The sequence below is a fragment of the Amblyraja radiata genome, chromosome 14 (genome assembly GCF_010909765.2).
Source record: "Amblyraja radiata isolate CabotCenter1 chromosome 14, sAmbRad1.1.pri, whole genome shotgun sequence".
NCBI lineage: Eukaryota > Metazoa > Chordata > Chondrichthyes > Rajiformes > Rajidae > Amblyraja > Amblyraja radiata.
The window spans coordinates 34,046,693-34,071,337 of record NC_045969.1 but is presented as its reverse complement, the minus strand read 5'-3'; the positions used below and the strand labels follow the sequence as shown (position 1 = coordinate 34,071,337).

The following is a 24,645-nucleotide window of genomic DNA, read 5'->3' as shown; positions in this document are numbered from 1 at the left end:
ACCTGTATTTCAAACTCGTTTTAATTCAGGATAACAAACTGTGTTTAAGCTTGTTGCTAGGACTAGAGCAGTTAGTAAATGCTGATGTTTCAATACAGCAATTGAATACCCCTTTCTGAAAGAGGTTTCTCTTCTGAAATTGAAAATAATGAGCGATGTCATGTCTGCTCAAGTGAAAAGAGAGTAAATGCAGAAATACCCTGGCACCACGTGAAGTTTAACAGAGACATTTCCTTGTATTTTGTTCAATATTTACCTATCACCCATGATCAGCATAGATCTGTGAATTATTTATCACTTTTTGCAAACAAAGAATTTTGCTTAATTCTAAATGTGGGAAACTTGCATTTCCTCTTTTCAAAATTTATGTAAGAAGCATTATATTATACACTAGACCAAGTGGAACCCATTGGGTCCTGTCCACACACGCGGGGGGGGGGGGGGGGGGGGGGGGGGGGGGGGCTGGTCGCCGAACGGAATATTCCACCACTCACCCATACGTCCCAATACTCACCACTCCCTAGAGAGGGAGGGGCGGCAGAGAGGGAGAGGTAGGGGGTAGAGAGGGAGGGGGTAGTGAGGAGGACTAGGGGGTAGATAGGGAGGGAGGGGGGGGTAGAGAGGGAGGGGATAGAGAGGGATGGTAGAGGGAGGTGGAGGGGGGGGTAGAGAGGGAGAGGGGCAGAGAGGGAGATGGGTAGAGACCCTACCCCATTTCCTCCTCATTTCCCTCATCCTCCCACCCCCCCTCACTCCTATTCCCTGCCCCAGGACCTACCCAGGTCATAGAGCAGCTCCAGGGCCTGAAACTCGACCTGGTTCTGGTTCTCGTACTCGACAAGGCTCTGGCTGTAGACCCAGGCTCGTCCTTGGTTCCAGCGGCAGCCTACAGACATCAGCTCGGCCGCCACCTGGGCTCCTCCAGTCCAGGTTCCGACTTCACTGTCCCTGGCTCTGGACCCAGGCTTGTCCTTGGTTCCAGCGGCGACTTCTTTATCAGCCCCAGTCACGGCCCCATCCCAAGCCCCGGGCTCAGCCCTCACTCCAGCTCAAGCACTAGGCTTGGCTCCAGCCAGGGCCCGCGGTTCCACCCTCGCCACCAGGTGTCGGGCACCGGCAGCAGCCGCACGAGCGCTGGAGTGCCCCTCCCTCCCGGAGTGTCCCGTCCTGCCTTGCGAGTCCATTGTGACGTCACTCGGGATTTTTTTCTCGAAATGGGCGAGTTATCGGGCTGTTTTTAAAACTTTAAACGATTAAAAGGTTCAGAAATATAGGTGGGAATGCGACGGGAAGATGTTTATCACCTCGACGGAAAAAAATGTGAGTAGAATGTGTGAAAATAGGAAGGCTGTGGCCTAGCGTTTGGAAGAAAATGGGAATTAATCAGATTTTGCCCAGATCTCTCTCTCTCTCACACACACACACACACAAAGAGTTTTAGTAAGTTACTATAGCAAGTGCTCCCTCAACGCAAGATTCCACCACTCACCCGTTCCCCCAATGCAATATTGCACCACTCACGCATAGCCCCCCCAACTGCTCAGGTGTCTGGAAAAGGCAGTCATTATAACTTTTAGATTAGTTTGGTGATACAGCATGGAAGCATATTTGTTCTATGTTATCCCACTTTTGCATTCATTTTCTACACATTAGTGGCAATTTACATAGGCTAATTAACCTACAAACCCGCACATCTTTGCGATGTGTGAGGAAACTGGAGCACCCAGAGGAAATCCACACAGCCACTGGAAAACTTGCAACCTCTACAGAGACAGCAGGCAAGGTCAGGATCAAATATCTGACGCTGTGAGGCAGCAACTCTAGCAGCTGAGCCATTATGTTGTCCTTGTGTAAAAAAATGAATAACTCATTCTTCAGAACCAAAACCGGCATTGTGACTGAAACTTGAAAGCACACAGAATATGTGTTACTTCTATTTCCATTAGAGTCATGGAATGATACAGTGTGGATACAGGCACGTTGGCCCAACTTGCCCACACCGGCCAACATGTCCCAGCTACACTAGTCCCACCTGCCTGCGCTTGATCCCTATCCCTCCAAACCTGTCCTATCCATGTACCTGTTGAACTGTTTCTTAAACGTTGGGATAGTCCCAGCCTCAACTACCTCCTCTGGCAGCTTGTTCAATACACCTACCACCATTTGTGTGAAAAAGTTACCCCTCAGATTCCTATTAAATCTTTTCCCCTTCACCTTATCAGAGATTCTGTGCATATACCCGATCAATTCCTATCATGATTTTACACACCTCTATAAGATCACTCCTCATCCTCCTGCACTCCAAGGAATAGAGACCCAGCCTACTCAACCTCTCCCTATAAACATTAGTTGTCATCCTTGACTCCATCTTGGCTGTCTTATTGTGCCATAACACTGAGCATCCACTCTCAGCATATATGACCAACAAGGCCTTAAATCAAACCTTAACTTTTCTCTCTTTCCACAGATGCTGCCTGACATGTTGGACATTTCTAACATGTGGGGTTTTTTTAAACTGAATATAATGTATTCACTTTGGAATGTGCAATTTCAATTTCACCTATTTCATGACATTTAACTAACCAAGTTTGTTGGTTTTCTCTTCGACTTTATAAGCAACCTATCAGAAAAACGATTGCTGGAAGTGGGGGGTGTGGTTTGGCGGTCACGAGTGGAATTGCAAATCTAGGTTCTGAAAAGATAAAAATGTGAGATGCAACATAATCATCTATGCAGTGCAATTTACCCCTGGTGATTATGAGAAATGCTTACCTTGCGCAGACCCAGGCTCGTTTATTTCCTACCCTGGTTTTGTCTACGCGTACGGTTTACCCTGTACTAAACTCCGGTATGATGTGGATGGCACAGGAGTTGTAAGAGCACAATGAGTAATGGCGTGTCAGCAGGTAGAGAGAGCGCTTATCCAGTCATGGCTAATGGTCGCCTGGGGCAGTTAGCTCTGCAAAGCCTCCCGTTGACCCGAACTGCACAGCACACACACAAACATTTCACAGTGCCTACAAGGAAGAACCCCGGTTTGCATGGAGCAGCAAGGACTGCGATCGCTATTGGAAAGCTAGAATTCATTATGGAACGCAACTGGGATTAAATTGCACCATTTTCGCGAGAAACCCAGGTTAGTGCAAGGTTCGCGATAAATAATGAAAGAGGCCAACCTTAAGGCTTAACCATTGAAGTGATGAAGAGTCTCGTGCAGGGAAATCTAAACAAATCGCTACAATAAAGCAAAACCTGTGAACAGGAAACACAGCTGCTTTGAACACTGGCTTGTTGCTCCTATTGTTCATTTTACACATCAGGGCGACAATAAAGGAACTTTTTACCGTGTATCACGCTGCACTTTCCAGCAAGTTCCATTGATAATGAAGCGCTAGCTTCATCAAAAGCCAGGCGTTTAAATGAGTTCTGCATTGGAGTTGAAAGTATACCATTCAATAAACTACCAGCTGGGTTAATGTTAATGGAACTCTATGATGTTCGCAATAACGTCCAATAACTACACAAGGCTGGCAATATTCAGATATCAATTTATCACGAGAGTCTATCAATCCTCTCTGCCCCGAACCAATATCGTGGCTTTTTAAAAATATATTAAAAAACAGATAAGTCCATACCTGAAGCAGCATTACTGTTCGGTCTGTAATTTATTAACTAGCGCGTGTTGTCATAGCATCTTTCCCCTCGTAAGTAGGAAGTAATGTAAATTTACCAATATTAAAAGCTGCGAAAAGTGTAAATACGCTGCTAATAAATAACAGCAACAGGTTAAACTTTAGGTTTGAAATGATGCGGTACATTCACCTTCCCCGGGCTAATAAAATCAATAACATCATTAAAGAACTGTGATTAATTTAAGATTTCTGCAATTCCCCACACCCACTTCGGAGGAAAGTTTATAATGAACCAGCGGACTCTGGAAAACAAATGACAGTACCTGCACCTTTCGAACCGCGGAGCGGATTAAGAGTTTTCCATAGAAGCAACACGCTTCCGGAAAAAAAGTATGGCAGCTAATGATGCCAGTAAAATTCATAAAATATTAATGTTAAAAAAAATCAGGTGCTGCTAGTCTTTAAAGCATCTGAACGGTTAGCTGACAGATTAAATTCACCAATTGTTTTTTAAAATATAAAACATTAATTTATTTTTTAGTCGAAATGGCTTGAGCAGCGCTGCTGCTGAAGGCGACCCTCTCCTGTAATGGTTTGAGCAGCGCTGCTGCTGAAGGCGACTCTCTCCTGTAATGGCTTGAGCAGCGCTGCTGCTGAAGGCGACTCTCTCCTGTAATGGCTTGAGCAGCGCTGCTGCTGAAGGCGACTCTCTCCTGTAATGGTTTGAGCAGCGCTGCTGCTGAAGGCAACTCTCCCCATGCAATGTACAACACTGACAACTTCCTGAAACCCGGACATAAGGACACACACACAGCGAGCCCACTGCACGTCACTTTACAATGTTCGCGCTGAAGCAAATGCTTTCACTGCTTGCAATCAGGGGTGAGTCATAAAGGCATACAGCGTGGAAACAGGCCCCTCGGCCCAACTCACCTACACCGACCAACATGCTCCATCTACACTATTTCCACCTGCTTGCGTTTGGCTCGTATCCTTCTAAATCTGGCCTATAGATACATGTACCTGCCCAAATATTTCTTAAACGTTGCGATGGTACTTTACACGACGTTTAAAAAAAAATATCTGATGGAAATTTGAAACGGCGCGATAATTCTGTATTCTACTACCTAGACGCAAGTTTAAAATAACCCAAACCACAACACGTTTCCAGGTAACACAAGGAAGGGGTAAACCAGCATCTGCAGTTCCTTCTTGTACACTCCAGGTGACATAAGCAAGTTTCACTCCTTGCGTCCGAATTCTGAGACAATTAACCTTTAGTGGTCTATAAATACTATAAGAAAATAGAATTGGTGTATAAAATCATGAGAGGAATAGATGGGGTAGACACGCAGAGTCTCTTGCCAGGATTAGGGGAATTCAGGACCACAGGACATAGGTATAAGGTGAAGGGGAAAATATTTAATAGGAATCTGAGGGGTAACTTTTTCATGGAAGATAGACACAAAAAGCTGGAGGAACTCAGCAGGACAGGCAGCATCTCTGGAGAGAAGGAATGGGTTATGTTTCAGGTCTGCAAAAGGGTCTTGACCAGAAACCTCACCCATTTCTTCTCTCCAGAGATGCTGCCTGTCCCACTGAGTTACTCCAGCTTTCTGTATCTATCTTTGGTTTAAACCAGCATCTGCAAGGGTAACTTATTGGCCAAATGCAAGCAGGTGGGACTAGTGTAGCTGGGACATGTTGGCCGGAGTGGGCAAGTTGGGCCGAAGGGCCTGTTTCCACGCTGCATGACTCTATAACGGTTTAGCACGGAACAGGCCCTTCGGCCCACAATGCATGTGCCGACTATGATGCCAAGATAAACTAATCTCATCTACCTGCATATGATCCATATCCCTCCAACCCCCCCCATCCCATGCCCTAACTATCCACATACCAATCTAAAAGCCTCCAAAATGCTATTATCATTGCTTATATCCTTTTTTTTAACCCCAACGGATGCTGCTTGAGCCGCTGAGTTACATCAGCACTTTGTGTTTTAATCAAGACTCCAGTGTTTGTAGTTCTTCGTGTCTCCACTGTCATAATGTTAGAATGTGCTCTGCTCTGCTAACGGGGAGAGGGCAGGGATATGGACCTAGGTATGGTTAGTATAGTAAGACCTGAGTGATCTCCTGGACAAGTGTCGATCGCCTGGATTGGGGTCGGAGAGGAATTTCCCGGATTTTTTTCCCGAATTGGACCTGGGTTTTTATCCGGTTTTTTGCCTCCCCCAGGAGATCGCGAGGTTCTTGGGGTGGAGAGGGGTGATAGCGGTATAAAGGGGAGGGTAGTGTCTTGTGTTCTGTGTCTTGTGTCTACTGTTTGTGGGTAAGTGTGTCTGTTTAGTGTTCAGCCATGAGCGAATGGCGGTGCGGGCTCGACGGACCTGGTGGTCTACTCTCGCACCTACTTTCTATGTTTCTATGTTAACTGCCTCTTCCACCACTCCTGGTAGCGCTTTCCACCACCCTCTGTGTATAAAACTTGCCTGCATTTTGATATTGTTTAAGACAGACTGTTGCTACTGGAACTAAACTACATTTGACGTGCACCAACAAAAGTGACAGGATGTTACAACCAACCTACAGATCACATTTTTGATTATTTTCCTCCTTCAGTAGTTTGGGTTGCTGAACAAAGAGGAATATGTTCTCACCACTGATACACCTACCTATGACGTCACAGAGTCAATTTATAGCGGATGTTTTCTTTCCACCTTCCTATCTGCTCAGTATCTGTATTTTGTATCCTGCCACAAATGGTTACTACTAGAAGGTATACAGGACCCAGAGCGAATGCAGATTGAAAATGCAGCTACCTATTTTTGGTGGAATGTACGTGGTATCATCAGCATTTTTACAGGCAATCTTTAAGTCTCTGTTGAACAAGAAATATAACACATGGACATTGTATGGATCTCATTCGCAGAATACCCTGTTTAAATACTAATTGCAGTTGATTGTTTAAAACGGACCAAAATACATCAAGCTGGGTTATTTACTTGGTTTCTGTTTTCCATAGGCATTTTCTCACAGGCAAATCTCCTCACAGAAAAAAAGAGTGAATGAACATTAATTCACAAGAGCAGAGCACATTCTAACATTGACACATTCATTCACATACATAAAATGGTAGATCACATCATAACTGTCAAGTTATCCATTTTCCACAAGGGTAAGGCTAAAACTGCAGTGATTAGAATAAAATACAGAGGGAGATTATCTGGAATTGGAACCTACACAGGTAGTGCACTGTACCTGTGTAGGTTCCAATTAGTACCACAACCACCTCCCCACTGCTTGTTTCCCCCAAATTACTTAAATTAAATCAATTAACTTTTCGATCATCATCTGGCAACTGTTATGAGCAGATACAAACAACATGGACATTATTGTGGCTTGTATTTCTGTCATCACTGTGGCTTTGCTGTTAAGCATATTCAGACATTTACTTCCACTTGGGTACACAAAATTGCTGGGGAAACTCAGCGGGTGCAGCAGCATCTATGGAGCGAAGGAAATATCTGCAGTTCCCTTTTGAACACATTTACTTCCACTTTATCCTTTGACCAAGTCTACATTCCAAAACCAACGCAACATAATCCCTGTTTGAATTCACGTGCTGAATATTTTCCTTTGAACACATTAGGTTAATTCAATCGACTCTACAGAAACAATTGCCAGTTTCTGATGAATGTACTAGTTGCTTAGATTTCAGTTTTTCTGATCTCTTCTGAAGTGACATTCTGGGAGTTGGCCCTGGAGATGCCAGCAGCCTTCTAGTATCGACTCACATCATATAGTTCAGACAGCAACTGCCGATCAGCTAAGTCACCCAACAGCCCACATCATGCATCATGTTTAGGAAGGAACTGCAGATGCTGGTTTAAACCGAAGATATACACATAAAGCTGGAGTAACTCAGTGGGACAGGCAGTAACTCTGGAGAGAAGGAATGGGTGACGTTTTGGGTTGAGACCCTTCTTCAGACATCATGTTTACCTGTGGCAAAAGAACAATGTGGTTCTGATACCATACTATTGCACCAGAAATCCAGGGACCAGAGTTAATGAGACAGGGATACAAGATCAAATATGGGGGCATTTAAATTCAATTAAATAATCCTGGATTTAAAAAAATAAAATAAATATGGAACCACCACAATTCATAAAGTCTTGCTCACAACTGTTTTGGTAAGGATTTGAGAGTGCTTACCCAGTCTAATTTCCACGTGACAAAACCCACGGCAATGTGGGTGACTCTTAACTGCCTTCTGAAATGGCATATTTGGATTTACTAAAGTTGAGGTCAGTTGTTCTCATTACATGGAGCTGCTGCAATGATAAACATCAGTATGCATAGATTTTCACTGGAAGCTAATTGAAATAAGTATAATGGCAATACACAAGTGCCTGGAAACTCCCAATTATGCTAGACTAATAATGGTACAAAAACTCTGGTGTCAACAAGGATTCTGGTAATGCCAGCAGGTCAAAATAGAGCAGTTAAATGTCACTAATGAATACTGAAAGACTAGATTAGGTGTTTGCGATGATGGCATATCTGCCCACGGTAATTTACAGATGTCAAGCCAGTTACACTGCTGGCTCTCAGTTGCATCATGGAATTATCACTAAAAATGCTTATAGACTCTTGCTACACGATGTGCTATGAATTGCAACATTTTGTTCAGCGTCTTTTCTTTCATATTAAAATTAAAATATTAGCAATGTATAATAATTTGAACTTGAGCAGCAATAGTTTATGACTGTACTATGTGATTCTTCATCACTGTGAAGCAAATTGCAACCCTATAAAGATGGACTACTGAGGTTTAAGAGCCAACACCTAGTAATAGGCGATAAATGCTTAATTTCCCAGCAATGTCCGCACACCAGGAATCATTTTTTATATAACAAAGTGCATTGTTGATCAGCTAAAATGTCATGTTTGTGATAGTCACTTGGACGAAGAAGCAAAAACAATCATTTGTGTTTCCTCCTGCTGCTCAATGTTGATGCCCTGCAGATGTATGGACATTTTGTTTTAATCATTCATGGGATGTGTACAACACTGGCAAGCTCACAATTTATCATCCGTCTCTAATTGTCCATGAACTAATTTCTCTTCTTCTGAGGATTCAGAATTCCTTACTATGATATAATTTCTCATATGCTTGCTATTTTCCATTATTATGTATGAGCAACTATTATTCATTGGCAAAACCAGATGGTGGGACAAGTTATCCAAGCATTGATATCATGATACTCAACTACTCACCCATCACCCACACACGCACACTTATAGTTGTCATTCAATCAGAATCTCTAATTGCACCGTTGGTACTTCAGGAACACATTTGCTAATTTTACTCAGATAAAGGATTGACCAATGATGAAACTATATAGTTCAAAGACATTCATTGCGTTTGTGAGCCATCCTGTGAGCCCAAATGGGCATTTAAAAGATCAGGGTGCTGTAACAAGATGAAAGTAATTGAATAACTTGTTATTTCTCCTGACTATACAATTCCTGCGCAAATGGTAATGGCAATATTCATCCATGAAATGGACAGAAAACTATAGAGAAAACAAAGATTTCAATAGTCATTATTTTTGATCACAGCTAATCCTGGTGTGGGAGATTGCAACCTTCACATGGTCCGCCCTGTTTCAACGAATGCAATCAACCTGGCGTGCACAATCAAATAAGATCAAATAGAACAAGTTGTCCCACAACTTTAGGCTGTGCACGCCACACGCAAGAAGAAGAGACAGCTAATCCTAGTTTTACTTCAAAACTAAGCATGCAGGTGCACAATGAGAAAGGTAATATAGCATTGTAGATCACTCCAGGTGGGAGCAGCAGAAGGCAAACAATATATTATCCGGGGGGGGGGGGGGGAACAAGGGAAATTGCTGCATAAATATTTACGTAGCCCAAATATTTGGTTGGCAATGTGATATTTATTGGGAAAATGGTCAGATGCATTAATTGAAACATTGCATCAACTTCCTCCCCCTTCTATCAACTTCATAAATGTCCTGTGGCTGTTGTTATTTTTTAATTCCGTCAGCTGATCTACATCGGTGAGACCAAGCGGAGGCTTGGCGATCGTTTCGCCGAACACCTCCGCTCGGTCCGCATTAACCAACCTGACCTCCTGGTGGCTCAGCACTTCAACTCCTCCTCCCATTCTGTATCCGACCTCTCTGTCCTGGGTCTCCATCATGGCCAGAGAGAGCAGCACCGGAAATTGGAGGAACAGCACCTCATATTCCGCTTGGGGAGTCTGCATCCTGGGGGCTTGAACATTGAATTCTCCTAATTTTGTTAGCCCTTGCTGTCTCGTCCCCTTCCTACCTCTCCCTCAGCCTCCTCCTCCTCCTTTTTCCTTTCTTCTCCCTGCCCCCCCCCCACCCCCCATCAGTCTGAAGAAGGGTTTCAGCCCGAAACGTTGCCTATTTCCTTCGCTCCATAGATGCTGCTGCACCCGCTAAGTTTCTCCAGCATTTTTGTGTACCTTTTATAGTTTTATATAGATTTCCAACTGTCAGTTAAACAGATTTTCACCGCATTGTTAAATTCGGATGAGGATAAGATTAACAGCTGTAAATAGTTCTTTTTTAAATAGTTTCCTGCATAAACAACTGCAGAAAAGTGGTGTAGGAAGAAACTGCAGATGCTGGTTTACACCGAAGATAGACACAAAATGCTCTAGTAATTTAGCAGGTCAAGTCAAGTCAAGTTTATTTGTCACATACACATACGGTCAGGCTGTGTCTCTGGAGAAAAGGAATAGGTGAGGTTTTGGGTTGAAATTCTTCTTCAGACGCAGAATGTGGACCATTTGCTACCATTTTAAAAAATTGCTTCTGAATTTCTTTACCAGCATTATTTCATTTACAAGTATTCCCTCTGTCAATCTACTTGCATTATGCTCTACAATTTACTTTAAATCATCATGTGTTATTGGTCAGCAGTTTGTAGGTACCAAACAAATCCTCTACAGCAAGCTAAAATACTGCAAATGCCAAATATCTGTGATTAAAAATTGCTGGAAATGTTCAGTTGGCCAGTCAGCAGCCGTGAATAGAGAAACAGAGTTCGCATTTCAGGTTGATAACCTTTTGTCAAAACTGGGTAACATTTGAGGTAAAACAGGTTAAGCCAAGGAAAAAGAGGAGAGGAGTAGAGCAGACAACGGGTGCTTGCCTGTATGGAGTTTGTACGTCCTCCCCGTGACCCGAGCGGGTTTTCTCTGGTTTCCACCCATACTCCAAAGAAGTACAGGTTTGTAGGTTGATTGGCTAAGTATAATTGTAAAGGTGCTGATAGGTCACTACATCTTACAACTTGTTTTCCTTCTAACTTTTTTCTGTTCTTGTGGATGATCATCAAGCTGAAATTTTCCATTCCATCTTACATTCAATTATCATAATATTTTCTATATGCTCACCAATATTAGTTGCAAATGAAACTTAACCAGGTGCGCAACACTACATATTAGTGGGCATAAAAGTCATGAAATGGCAAAAATATCATTCTATGCATATAGTTCATATGAGCCAGGTGAGACCAAGATCTACATTTAGAAACTAATGATAATAATATTTGAATGGCAAGATATCAACCACATTATAATAGTCAGTTTAAGTGCAACATTGCATTGTAAATAAGGTTGAGATCAGCTGCAGAATGAAGCACAAGAAGAGGAATCTTGGTTATTAGACATCCTGTTCTTGTTTAGTTTAGAGATACAGCACAGAAACAGGCCCTTTGGCCCACCGAGTCCACGCCGGCCAGCGATCCCCGTACACTAGCAATATCCTATGCACTAGGGGCAATTTACAATCTTTACCGAAGCCAATCAACCTACAAACGTGTACATCTTTGGAGTGGATTGATTATAACTGGTGAAACGTGCACCTATATGTACAGAAGGTAGATGTTCTGTGATTCCCCACATGTAAATAAGTTTCTAACTCATGTGCCAACTCACACTTTCAGTCAAATACGAAGGAGACCCGGAATTAACGAACAATCAAGGTTGACAATTCTCTATTAAAGACTCCTATTAGTTATAGGGGAGACCCCAAAATGAATAAGTTAATGCAAATAACACGAATAAACAGAAACTATATCCAAAGAGATTTACCATGTCCTATGAAAAATATTAATATGTGATGTCAAGATACAATAATAATACAGGCCTATCAAACATTTACAAATCTTCAACTCGGATTGAAAATAATGTGCATTGGGGAACTAGAATATAAAGTTCCAAAATCATAACCGATTAACAATATAAATGATAAATAATGTTGGGTGTTTCCTCAATATTATATCTATATTATACACCACACATGGTCATAATAGACCATGTCGGCCAAAAAGGTTCCATCTTCAATCACCAGTTTCTATTGAATTAGCTGATCCTGGGAATATCTATCAAGTGACAGTCATCATTTAATATGGCATTAGTCTTTGTAGGTTAGAGATGCAACAAGTCAGTCTTCGCTCCTATTTTCTTCACTTTTAATGATACTTATTGCATGTGCTGACATGATTAACTTCAAGTGCAATGCTTTCAACTGTCAGTTCCCAAATCTGAATTGTCTATTCCATATATCTTCAACCTGCCCTACCCCTTCCCTCCCTCAAACAACTTGGACCCCACATAGAAATGAACTACTCTTAAAGTCACACAGAATATCCTAGGAGACTGTAATTATCTTGGTAAATTATTTTTCCCATGACTTTGACATAGTCAATCACATTATCCTCCTTCAATGCCTCAACTCTGTACTTGGGCTATTGCATTCATTAGTTTCATTCTTAGATGTCTAATTAAGGTATTGGCTCTCCTTTAAACCCCTATTTTTTAGTCTAATGCGGCATGTGATGTGTTTTCTCTAAAGAACATGATCAGTCCCCATATCAATGCTGATGATAACCAGCTTCACCTAAATCTCACTATCCAATGAGTCCATTGGCCAAACAGCATGACAAATTGAAAACAAATCACCAGCACTACATCATAGATTTTTTGCCACATTTACTTATATCAATTTCGGGATCTAGCTTTATTTGACAGCACTATGTGAAACACATTATGACATCAAGTAATATTAAAGGTCCTACATAAAAGTATATGCCTCCTGTTGACACCATCCTCTTGACCATTCTTCAAAGCAGCATTTAAGTGAAGCTATGAAAGAATATTTACACCAAGGACACTGGGAAGCTGCAGAAGAAATTGCAGGCGTCCTGAGTCAGATATACGAATCATCATTCGACACAGGTGAGGTGCCAGAAGATTAAAGTGTTGTTAATGATGTGCCTCTCTTTAAGAAGGGCTGCAAAAAAAAACCTGAGAACTAGACCAGTAAGTCTAATCTCGGCAGTTGGCAAGTTACTGGTGAGGATTATGAGGGATAAGATATATAAGCATTAGGAAAGATAGAGTTTGATTAGGGGTCGTCAGCATAGTTTTGTGCATGGGAGATCATTTTATTTAGTTTTTTGAAGAAGTAACCAAGAAGGTTGATGAGGGCGGGGTTGTAGATATAGCCTATATAGACCAGCAAAGTATTTGTCAAGGTTCTGCATGTTACATGGCTCTGGAAGGTAAGATCACATGGGATCCCGGCAGAGCTAATTGACTTTATGGTAGGAAGCAGAGGGTGGTGTTGAAATATTTTTTTTTTGGACTGGTGGACTGTGACTAGTGGAGTGCTTCAGGGATCAATGCTGGGCCTATTGCAGTTAGTCATCCTTATGAACGATATGAATGATTATGTACAAGGCACTATTAGTAAGCTTGCAGATGACCCTAAAATAGGTGATTTGGTTGGCAGTGAGGATGGTTATCAAGAATTACAATGAGATCTTAATCATTCAGGCAAGTGGGTCAAGGAATGGCTAATGGAGTTTCATCCAGATAAGTGTGGGCTGTTGTATTTTGAGGTCAACCCAGGGTAGCATCTTCACAGGGAATGTAAGGTAGGGCCTTGTGAAGTGTTGTTGAGCAGAGGGATCTCCAGTACACAATTCCCTGAAAGTAATGTCTCAAGTAGATAGGATGGTGAAGAAGGCTTTTGACATGTTGGCCTTCATCAGTCAGTGAATTGATGAAGTTGTGTCATTATGATACCGCTGTCCAAGACATTGAGAGGCAGCACTTGAAGTATTGTGTATAGTTTGGGTCATCCTGCTATGAAAAATATGTCATTAAGCTGGAAAGGGATCAGGGAAGATTCATGAGGAAGTTGCCAGGACTTGGGGGCATGAATTATAGGGAGAGATTTGATTGGCTAGGACTTTATCACCGAGCAGAGTAGGCTCTTATATAGGTGTATAAAATCATGAGGGGAATAGATAGGGTTAGTACACAGTCTTGCCCCCACGGTTTGAGATTCAAGAACTAGAAGACATAGGTTTAGTGAGAGAGGAAAGATTTCATAAGAACCCGAGGGGCAACCTTTTCACACAGAGAGTGGTTTATGTATGGAATGAGCTGCCAGATGAAGTAGTTGGGCCAGGTACAATAAAAACATTTGAAATATATTTGGATAGGTACATGGATAGGAGGCATTTATGTGGATGTGGGCCAAACACAGACAAACAGCCTGTCTTAAATGGGTATCTTGGCTTGTCAGCGGGGACTAGTTAGGAGAAGGGGCCTGTTTCCATGCTGTATGCATGACGTACAGTGATCTCCATAATGTTTGGGACAAAGACCCATCAGGTTGGGTGAGTGGGCAGATTAAGTTTAATGTGGATAAATGTGAGGTTATCCACTTTGGTAGCAAAAACAGGAAGGCAGATTATTATCTAAATGGTGTCAAGTTGGGGAAAGGGGATCTGGGAGGTCCTTGTTCATCAGTCAATTAAAGTAAGCATGCAGGAACAGCAGGCAGTGAAGAAAGCGAATGGCATGTTGGCCTTCATAACAAGAGGAGTTGAGTATAGGAGCAAAGAGGTCCTTCTGCAGTTGTATTGGGCTCTAGTGAGACCACACCTGGAGTAATATGTGCAGTTTTGGTCCCCTAGTTTGAGGAAGGACATTCTTGCTATTGAGTGAATGCAACGTAGGTTTACAAGGTTAATTCCCGGGATGGCGGGACTGTCATATGCTGAGAGAATGGAGCAGCTGGGCTTGTATACTCTGGAGTTTAGAAGGATGAGAGGATATTTTGTTGAAACATATAAGATTATTACGGGTTTGGACACGCTAGAGGCAGAAAACATGTTCCAGATGCTGGGGGAGTCCAGAACCATGGGCCACAGTTTAAGAATAAGGGGTAAGCCATTTAGAACGGAGATGAGGAAACGCATTTTCACACAGTTGCGAGTCTGAGGAATTCTCTGCCTCAGAGGGCGGTGGAGGCTGGTTCTCTGGATACTTTCAAGAGAGCGCTAGATCGGGCTCTTAAAGATAGCAGAGAGTCAGGAGGCAGGAACGGGGTACTGATTGGGGAGGATCAGCCATGATCACATTGAATGACGGTGCTGGCTCGAAGGGCCGAATGGCCTACCCCTGCACCTATTGTCTGCTGTCCGAAGACCGCAATAATGAAGCGCAGAACCAATCGCAAACTGTAAACTTGTCTCCAGGCTCCGATGGTAATCTTACATTCATGGTCCTGGGTGGAGAGTTCCTGGAATCCTTATTATAATTTATTGCATTAATTAAAAATCTCGAGGATCTCAAGAACAACCCTAACCAATACAGTCACAGTAGGCTTCGCTATTTCCCACTGAACTAATGAAGTCCTGAGACCAAATGCATTCAATTCTAAAGAGCCGAGCGTCGTGTTTGAACCAGTTTGGCTGAGAAAGATGGGATAAGCAGGGCGCGCGGCGGTGTTATTAATTGCACAACTTTTCTGCATGCAGATCCTATTCTTTGCAGTTCGGCGCGTTTATCGCTTAAAGACTAACATTTTGCAGAGGTTGCAATGATCAACAGGAATGTCGCCAGTGGCACTAACCCAATCCGGGTTCCAGATTGCTTCTAAAAAGACGAGTGATTTCAAACCCTTAACCACGCAGTCCAAAATACAACGACTTCATCCTTCGGCTTTCAGTTCATTAAAGAATGAAGGATTTTGCATCAGAAACCCACTGTATGCTCCAGTTGCTTTCTGATCCACATTATTTGCACGAACGTACATCTCACACTCTATACCTAACCCTGCAGATTTCGCCTTTTAATTCTGGTGACTGCTTTAACATCGAAAGAAAACAGGCGCAATTCCGTAGACTAATTCCGGTGCTTGCTATTAAAAATGGATTGCAAAACCCTGGTGATGCCGAAGTCGTGTCAGCCGCCAGCAGCTCTGATGCAGATTAATTATCCGTTTTCGGCTTAGTTTACCACTCCCCTGCCCCGGGTGACCCTAGAGCAGAGCGACGTCTCAGACGGAAACTGATGAATAGAGATCAGTTACAGCGCTCTGCGTCTCACCTCCTGCTCACAGGGATCCATCCCACCAAGGGCAGGGACGCAATACCTCCTGTGCAACCAACGCAACAGACAGCCGCGGGATTGCAAGGATATGTGCTTCAGAACTGCTCAACGTGCGAGACGCCTCTCCACTCGGTCGGGAGAGTTTCCCGTCCTGTTATTTATAAAGCATTAAATTAGCGACATACCGTCTGCGCAGTCACTAATTTGCATGGAATAAAAAAGCTGTTGCTCTAAGTATGTGTATATACATACACCTATGATGAGCGAATGCCCTCGGAAAAATATTAACAAAAATATGCAATGCTGACACTCAACAATAACCTCTGTATTTAAAAATGCCGAGATGGCAAATACGGGTCGTGCTCATTCGCTGCCTGACCTAACTCATCCAAATATTGGAATGAGACCTTCCAAAAATGATTCAGATCACAACTGGACAACAAATGTCGGTTTCTTCTTGCGTTGTGCTATTGTACCAATGTATCACAATTCCAGTGCCAGCTTTATAAGGGCATGAACCAAGATTGGGCCCTTACGTCAATTTGCACACATAACAAAGTAAAACATACCAAGGTTTAATCGCCTTGGTCAAAGAGTTAAGTTTTGTAGAAAGACCTTTAAAGAGAAGAGTGAGAGATGTGGAAAGGATCAGTGGAGTTACTCCAAACCGTTGACCGACATTAATGAAGGAGGTGGACACAAAATGCTGCAGTAATTTAGCGGGACACGCAACATCTCTGCGTAGAAGGAATGGGGTGACGTTTCGGGTCGTGACTCTTCTTCAGACTGAGTATCAGGGGAGAGGACGATACAGAGATATGGAAGGGTAAGATATGACAACGAGAGTTCAAAGAGGGATTGAATCTGGCGCGTGTTTGTGGCCAATGTGATAGACCGCGAGATTTCAGAGGTTCCTAGGATAAAATGGAAGGCAAATTCAATGCTAGCATTTTTATCAAGGGGGTTGGAATACAAAAACATAGATGTAATGTTAAAGCTCTATAAAGCGCTGGCCAGGCTGCATTTGGAGTACTGTGAGCAAATCTGGGCCCCATATCTGAGCAAGGATGTGCTAGAGCAGGTCAAGAATTATTCCAGGAATAAGTAGGTTAGCATATGATGAGCATTTGACAACACTGGGCCTCTACCCGCTGGAGTTTAGAAGGTTGAGGGGGGACTTCATTGAAACTTACCGAATAATGAAAGGCATAGATGGAGTGGACGTGGAAAGGATGTTTCCACTGGTGGGACAGTCTAGAACCAGAGGTCATAGCCTCAGAATTAAAGGGCGTTCTTTTAAAAAGGAGGTGAGGAGGAACTTCTTTTATCAGAGGGTAGTTAATCTGTGGAACTCAGGGCGGTGGAGGCCAAGTCAGTGGACATTTTTAAGGCAGAGATAGACAAATTCTTGATTAGAACGGGTGTCAAGGGTTATGCTGAGAAGGCAGGAAAACGGGATTAGGTGGCAGTGGTCAGCCACGATTGAATGGCGGAGTACTCGATGGGCCGAATGGCCTAATTCTACTACTATAACGTAAACTTGTTCTACGGTTAGCAGATGAGAAATAGGATGTAGTGCGGTTCAGGAAGGATTTGAAAACAAGGATAAGAATTTTTAATTGCTAAAATGGAAGCTACTTGTCCGCAAGGATGAAAGTGACTCGACAGTTGGCAGCATCTGTGGAAGGAAATGGACTAGACAACATTTCTGGTCCTGACCCTTCTTCAGTCTGAACACCCTTCTTCTGTCCATTTCATTTCACAGATGCTGACTGACCTGATGAGTTCCTCCAGTAGTTTGTTTTTTTGCAGAAGATTCCAGCACCTGCAATTTCTTGTGTCTCCTACTCAGTTCAGGGCAGGTGAAAGGTGACTGACTGTTCGGCAAGGAGTTAGATGAATCTCAAGACAATAAAGACATGGATGGGGGTTTGCAAAGGAGGCAAAAATAAGGCAGAGATGGGAGTCAGACAATGTTCTGGAGATGGGAGTAGGTGGCTTCAGCAGCATAGAAACAAGGTGCAGGAGTAGGCCATTCGGCCCTTCGAGCCAGCACTGCCATTCATGGCTGATCATCCAAAATCAGTACCCCATTCTGGCTTTTTCCCCATATCCCTTGATTCCCTTAGCCCTAAGAGCTAAATCTAAAGGCCCTGTCCCACTTGGCAACTGCCGGCATCATTGACTGACGTATCAGATCACCGAAAAATTTGCGGCGTGATGACGTATGACACGCAGTATTTTTCCAAGTGTCGCAACATTTTTTTTGTCGCCGCTTGATTTTGAAATGTTGAAAATCTTTTGACGACACTGATATGACGCCAGCAGTCATCGAAAAACTCGCAAAGTGGGACAGGCCCTTAAGCACTCTCTTGAAAACATCTAGTGAATTGGCCTCCACTGCAGAGAATGCCACAGATTCACAACACTCTGGGTGGAAAAAGTTTTTCCTCTTCTAACTCCTAAATGGCCTACCCCTTATTCTTAAACTGCAACCCCTGCTTCTGGATTCCCTCAACATGGGGAACATTTTTCCAGCATCTTCCCTGTCCAATCCTCTAAGAATTGTATATGTTTCTATAAGATCCCATCTTATCCTTCTAAATTCCAGCGAATACAAGCCCAGTCGACCCATTATTTCATTATATGTCAGTTCCGCCATCCCGAGAATTAACCTGGTGAACCTACGTTGCACTCCCTCCCATGAAAAAAATTGGAAGCTCAGGGTCAAATAGGACATGAATACTATGAGTGGATTGTTTTGGTCTCAGACCAGGGTCAATGCCAAGAGAATGGGGTTTACAGTGGGGACTAAAGACAATGGATTATTTCTACAATAATTAGGGGAAATGTTACTAGTGCTTGGAAGTTAGGCCTTCAAATTTACAGCCAGGATTACATTTTCCATTTCAAAAACAAAATGCTTCACATTATTTTCACTAAATCCCACAATTAATAAAAAGTGACATCGGAAGGCAAACGGATTTAGCCTTGTTCTCAATCTAATATCAGTCATGCCACATTAACATTTCTTCAACATCCTGAATTGAACCTTCTGTATAAGTGGGTGAAGGTGAAATCAAATTAGCTTGTATTCGAGAATATAGTATGGGTCATGTCACCTTGTTCCTTCTGCGAAGCTTCGGGGCCGCACTTGCGCAGCCTCGGTGGACTGCTGGCGAGTCCTCCATCTCCAGGATCACCGTGGAAAATGATTCAGCCAGGCAAGTCCAGGATGCGGTTCTTAAGTTTCGCTGGAGGAATATAAACCTCCGTTTATGGCTCCTGCACATTTGATGCATTCGTTGGGCGATCGTCGACCGAAGTATGCCTCCCACACACAGCCAGCATTTGAGGCGCTGCCAACATCATTCACCAGTCAGAACAGCGAAATCGGTCTTTTCCTGACCCTCCGACAATTTGTTCAGATCAATTCAAATAACGCGAGTCTTTTTAAAGATCTAACTTATGACAGTGGATATTATCTCACATTGGCCCCTTCATCCTTGATACGTTAGTTTTTTTTAATAGCTGCAAAAATGAAACGGTATGCAAAGAAAAATATGCTAGCTAAAAGAAAGCTGGAGCATTACAGCCGCTTCTCAAATATGCCTGGACAAGCCAGCCCGTGCAATGGTGTTGCGGCGAAAAACTGTAACCTCCCGGCTCCCCACCCAGTTAAAAAAAGATTAGCAGCTCGTCGGGCTAATCTCTGAAGTTCTAACGCCGCTTGTCTTTTGCAACAACAGCCTCCACCAGGATTATCTTCGAACAGAAGAGTCTCGGGCCTGACTGCTACTTCCTGCCTTCAAGAATGCGGCCTCGGGAAATAAATTAGCTGCAATAAAGCGAAACAAAATACAGTCACGTGAGCACGGCTGCCCATTCACCAGCCGATTCGCCCACAACTTGAGCTCAAGTTTCTAACCCTGTCTTGATCCTTGGGAAACCGAATTTTCAAATCGCATCAAAAAGAGCGCAGGCTACACAAATAAACACAATAGATTAGGTGATGGGTTATATCTTATTGGTTTATTTGCCGAGTCAAGTCCTTCAAAAGCTGGCAACCGTCGAATGCTGGAGAAATGTCGAGTGTTTCGAGTAGGTCTTATTCTGTTAATATCTTACACAAATGATTATCACCCTCCCCCCCCCCCCCCCCCCCCCCCCCCCCTTATTTCCCATGTTAACGTCGTGTCATGAATGGAAATGCGATGTGCATTAATTTTCAGGCAGCGATCATCCCCAGAAAGGTTGTTGTCCCGAGACTTGTGTTTCTGAAAGAGCAGCGCCTCAGAGAGCGGTTCACAGTCAGTTTTGTGTGGGAGTCGAGAAACGTATAGGCTGGTCAAAGTAAGGACGTACGTTTATTTTTGTTTGACATGTTTAAACCAATTAGATTTCAATGGCAATCCGGCAATTTCATGTGGCATTATTTACTCATGGAACATTCACTTGCAGATTTTACAAACGTTGATTTTGCAGCTGCTACGGCAGGATTTCAACTCCCATTGCCTACATATTAGTTCAAACGTCACGAATATTGGACCATAGGTCTTTGAAACATAATGGCCCGTGCTTTTCAAAGCTTGATAGTCAGGGATGTTTGACGCCATCAGCTTTGCATTTTATGATATGTTCGATTATCAAGCCCGTCAGCTGTACCGTCAATTTGTTCTTATCATTTGAATGTTCACCTTCCTTCTGGTCTATGTGAAGTAATGGTTTACACTTCCATTATAGAAGAAAGTTACCCTGGTTCGTTATTTTCAGATGCTTGCAAATCTGGTATCTATTTCCACCACTTTGGTATTATCTTATGGAGCAGACCCACAGGGCTGAAAAGCCTAGTCAAGCTCCTGTTTCCTATTTTACAATCTTATGGCTTCTTCCCAGCAACCATCAGGCGGCTCTTCAACATCACAAAACACAAACTAAACTATGAACTATGGACTCTATTTGGCTGCACTAAGGTATTTGGACTTTTTTGCATTAGTATTCTTCTTGGGGTTACTGATTTATTGATTTTTAAATTTATTATGTTATCTATGAGTGTTGTGCTCCTGTTGCATAAGTGTTTACTATCTGGTGCATTTGATAGAAATGGCCTGAAATGTTATCATCATTGGCCTTGATAATAAAATTAATTTGGTATTTTTTTAATCTGCCCCCCTTTCCTGAAGATTCAGATGCAAATTATATTATTCCAGCTATGTCAATCATCCTTTAATACCTCATACAGAAAGAAAAGCTCGAGGTGTAAGACTGAACATCGTATCGACAAGCTACTGGAATGTGGAAAAGAGGCAGACCACGTGTGAGCCAGCATCTGTCTATTGAATAATCATGTTTCAGAATGTTTCAGCTGTAAGCATCAGATAATGTTTAGGAGGCATGTGTAACATTTCCTCTTTTTTATTGTTCTTGTAAAACTTCATAAAACATAACACTTTCAAATGTAATTTGAAATAGGACAGAAAATAGCCGCAAAATTTAGCACTGCGGGCAGCATCTCTTTTTATTTGGAAAACATTTTTAGTAGAAGAGTTCTTATTGCAATTATATTGGTTCTTGATGAGACTACAGCTGGAGTATTGTGTACAGTTTTTGTCTCCTTATTGAAGGATATGCTTGCCAGAGAGTGCAGCAACAAATGACAAGACTGGTTACATAGCAGGTGGGTTTGCTATATGTCAAGAGGTTAACTAGAGAGTATTTTAAATATATGACATAATCTCAGTGAAACATATACACAAGAGCGGTCCTGAGCTACTATTTACCCCATTGGGGACCCTTGGACTATCCTTAATCAAACTTTACTGGACTTTATCTTGCACTAAATGTTATTCCCTTTATCCTGTATCTGTACACTGTGGATGGCTCAACTGTAATCATGTATTGTCTTACCACTGACTGGTTAGCATGCAACAAAAGCTCTACACTGTACCTCGGTACACGTGACAACAAACTAAACTAAACTAAATTCTTGAAGGGCAGGTTAGAGGTTGGGAGGATGTTTCCCTTAGCTAAAAGGTCTATAACCATTTCCAGTACAAGGTCATCCACCTAAAGCATTAACTTTATTTTCTTGCCACAAATGCTGGCTGATATGCTGAGTACTTCCAGCATTCTTTTTTATTTCAGATTTTTAGCAACTGGCACATCATGTGTCTTACAATTGCAACATTTTTTTTTTCTTCTCTCCCCCATCCCCTCCATCTCTTCACGTGCCTCATTCACTGCCCTCTAACTACACTCCTTCAGATTGATCAACTATGATTACAAAACATTCATCGCACTGCACTCTCTGAGACAGCATGAATGTCACCTGACCCGTCTTGTTCTCAACCCTGTCTCAGTCATTCTTTTTGTTCTTTCCACCACTCCTGTTCTCTGCAACATAAACCAAGTCTTGCTTTCACATTTTTCACGATGAGAGTTCATTGAACCAAATTATTGACTCCCCCTTCTCTCCACAACTGCCTTGTGGAGTATCTCTAGCATTTTATCTTTATATTTGAGATTGTGAGCATTCACACTTTTTTGCTTCTCAAAGACTACAATTTGTTAACAGTTCCAAAATGCAATCTGCAGTTAAATAGAATTTTCCAGTCTTTTACTGATATTATATTTATCTCTTCTAATGTCAGCAAGGCAAAGAAGATATCAGTCAACTTCAGGAAGCAAAGCGGTACACATACCCGGTTTGCATTGACAGCGCCGAAGTAGAGATGGCTGAAAGCTTCCGAGGAGTTCCTAGTTCAGAGGAGTAAATATCACCAACAATTTCTCCTGGACCATCCATATTGAAGCAATGGCCAAGAAAGCACATCAGCGACTCTACTTCTTTATAAGCCTTAGGAAGTTCGGCATGTCCCCAGCAACTCTCACCAACTTTTACAGATGCGCCGTAGAAAACATTTTATTGGGATGCATCACAGCATGGTTTGGAAACAGCTCCATGCAAGAAATTGTAGAAAATTGTGGATGTAGCCCAGACCATCACACAAACCAACTTCTCTTCCATTGACTCCATTTCTACCTCACATTGCCTCAGCAAGGCCTCCAGCATAATCAAGGACAATCATGTATGACACCCTGACCATTCGCTGTTCTCCCCTCTCCCATCAGGCAGGAGGTATTGAAATGTGAAAACACACACCTCTAGATTCAGGGACAGTTTATTCCTAGCTGTTATCAGACAACTAAATGATCCTACCACAACTAGAGAGCAGTGCTGAACTACTATTTACCTCATTGGAGACCCTCGGACTATCGTTGATTGGACTTTACTGGACTTTCTTGCACTAAACGTTATTCCCTTTATCATGTATTTGTACACTGCGAATGGCTCAATTGTAATCATGTATTGTCTTTCCACTGACTAGCTAGCACGGAACAAAAGCTTTTCACTGTACCTCTGTACACATGACAATAAACTAAACTAAATCACAGGCCACTAGAAATGTTGTCTTAAATTTACCTTAACAAGGTCGTTAATAATTTTGAACACATCCAACCACCCATAATTTTTTTTACCGTTAAATGTCCAGTTTCCCCATATACCCTTTATAACCAACAGACATTTGAGTGATGGGAGCAATTTACAAAGTCACCACTGATCCTTCACTGTGTTGAGATTGATCTTGCAGCAAAACCCCGAAAACTAGATAAATATTTCTAAATATTTGCGAAGCCATTATTTGACTAAGTGTAGCATTAATTTGCTTATACTTGATTCAGTTTATTTTTAAAATCATGCATATTTAAAATTAAAATAGCTTTTTCGGTCTCCTCCATTAAACATTTGCTATTTGAGTCTTTGAATCTTCCATTCATGACTACGTAGCTTTTTACCTGCATTTGCTTCTCTCCTAGATGCATAATTTCCATTCTATTACTTGCTATCAGCCTTCATCGCATGGTAAAAAAAAATCACTTCATTGCTTAGGGCGCAATGGCAACCAAGAGAAAAAGTTAGGCAAATCGGTGACAACTATATCAATGAACCATGCATCATAATGATGATATGTTTAATCTAACATGGTAGTGTAGTGCTGAGAAAATACTGCTCTGTCATTGGTACTCTTGTCATAGAAACTATTAATGCAAAGCCGACTTTCATGACCCTATGAGTTATTTGAACAAGAATTGAACAAGATAGTTAGTGTCTTGACTGGTCAAGATTTATACGTCAAAAATTACGAATGTAGTGGCCCATTAATTCCAGTGGGTCAACTGTAGCCACTTATCAAATCTGTAAGTTTTGAGGATCAGTGAAAGTGAGAGATAAATTTCTTAAAGGATTGTAGAAGGGGTAGGGAGGGTTGACAAGAGGATCCTTTATTGTGAGATCTGGTGAATTACTCCCATTTCATTCTCGGCAAATGGAAACACAAGAATCAGCAGGTGCTGGAATCTTGAGCAAACACACAAAGTGCTGGCAGAACTCAGCGGGTGAGGAAGCATCGGGGGAGGGAATGGACAGGCAATGTTTTGGGTTGGGTGAAGAAGGTTCCTGACCCAAAACATT

At 42.4% G+C, this 24,645-nt stretch overlaps 1 protein-coding gene across 5 annotated transcripts in view; it reads right to left on the bottom strand.

Annotated features, from left to right (window-relative positions):
- Nucleotides 1-24,645, bottom strand: part of bcor (BCL6 corepressor) — a 262,619-nt gene that overhangs the window by 129,539 nt on the left and 108,435 nt on the right. The window contains exon 1 of one of the 5 annotated variants that reach the window (XM_033033092.1): nucleotides 19,235-19,925. The exons of the other annotated variants lie outside the window; for them this stretch is intronic. Within the exon in view, the coding sequence (XP_032888983.1) occupies nucleotides 19,235-19,414 (180 nt within the window). The 5' untranslated portion in view covers nucleotides 19,415-19,925. Of the gene's footprint in view, nucleotides 1-19,234; nucleotides 19,926-24,645 lie in introns of those variants that run through there. 5 annotated transcript variants of the gene reach the window in all.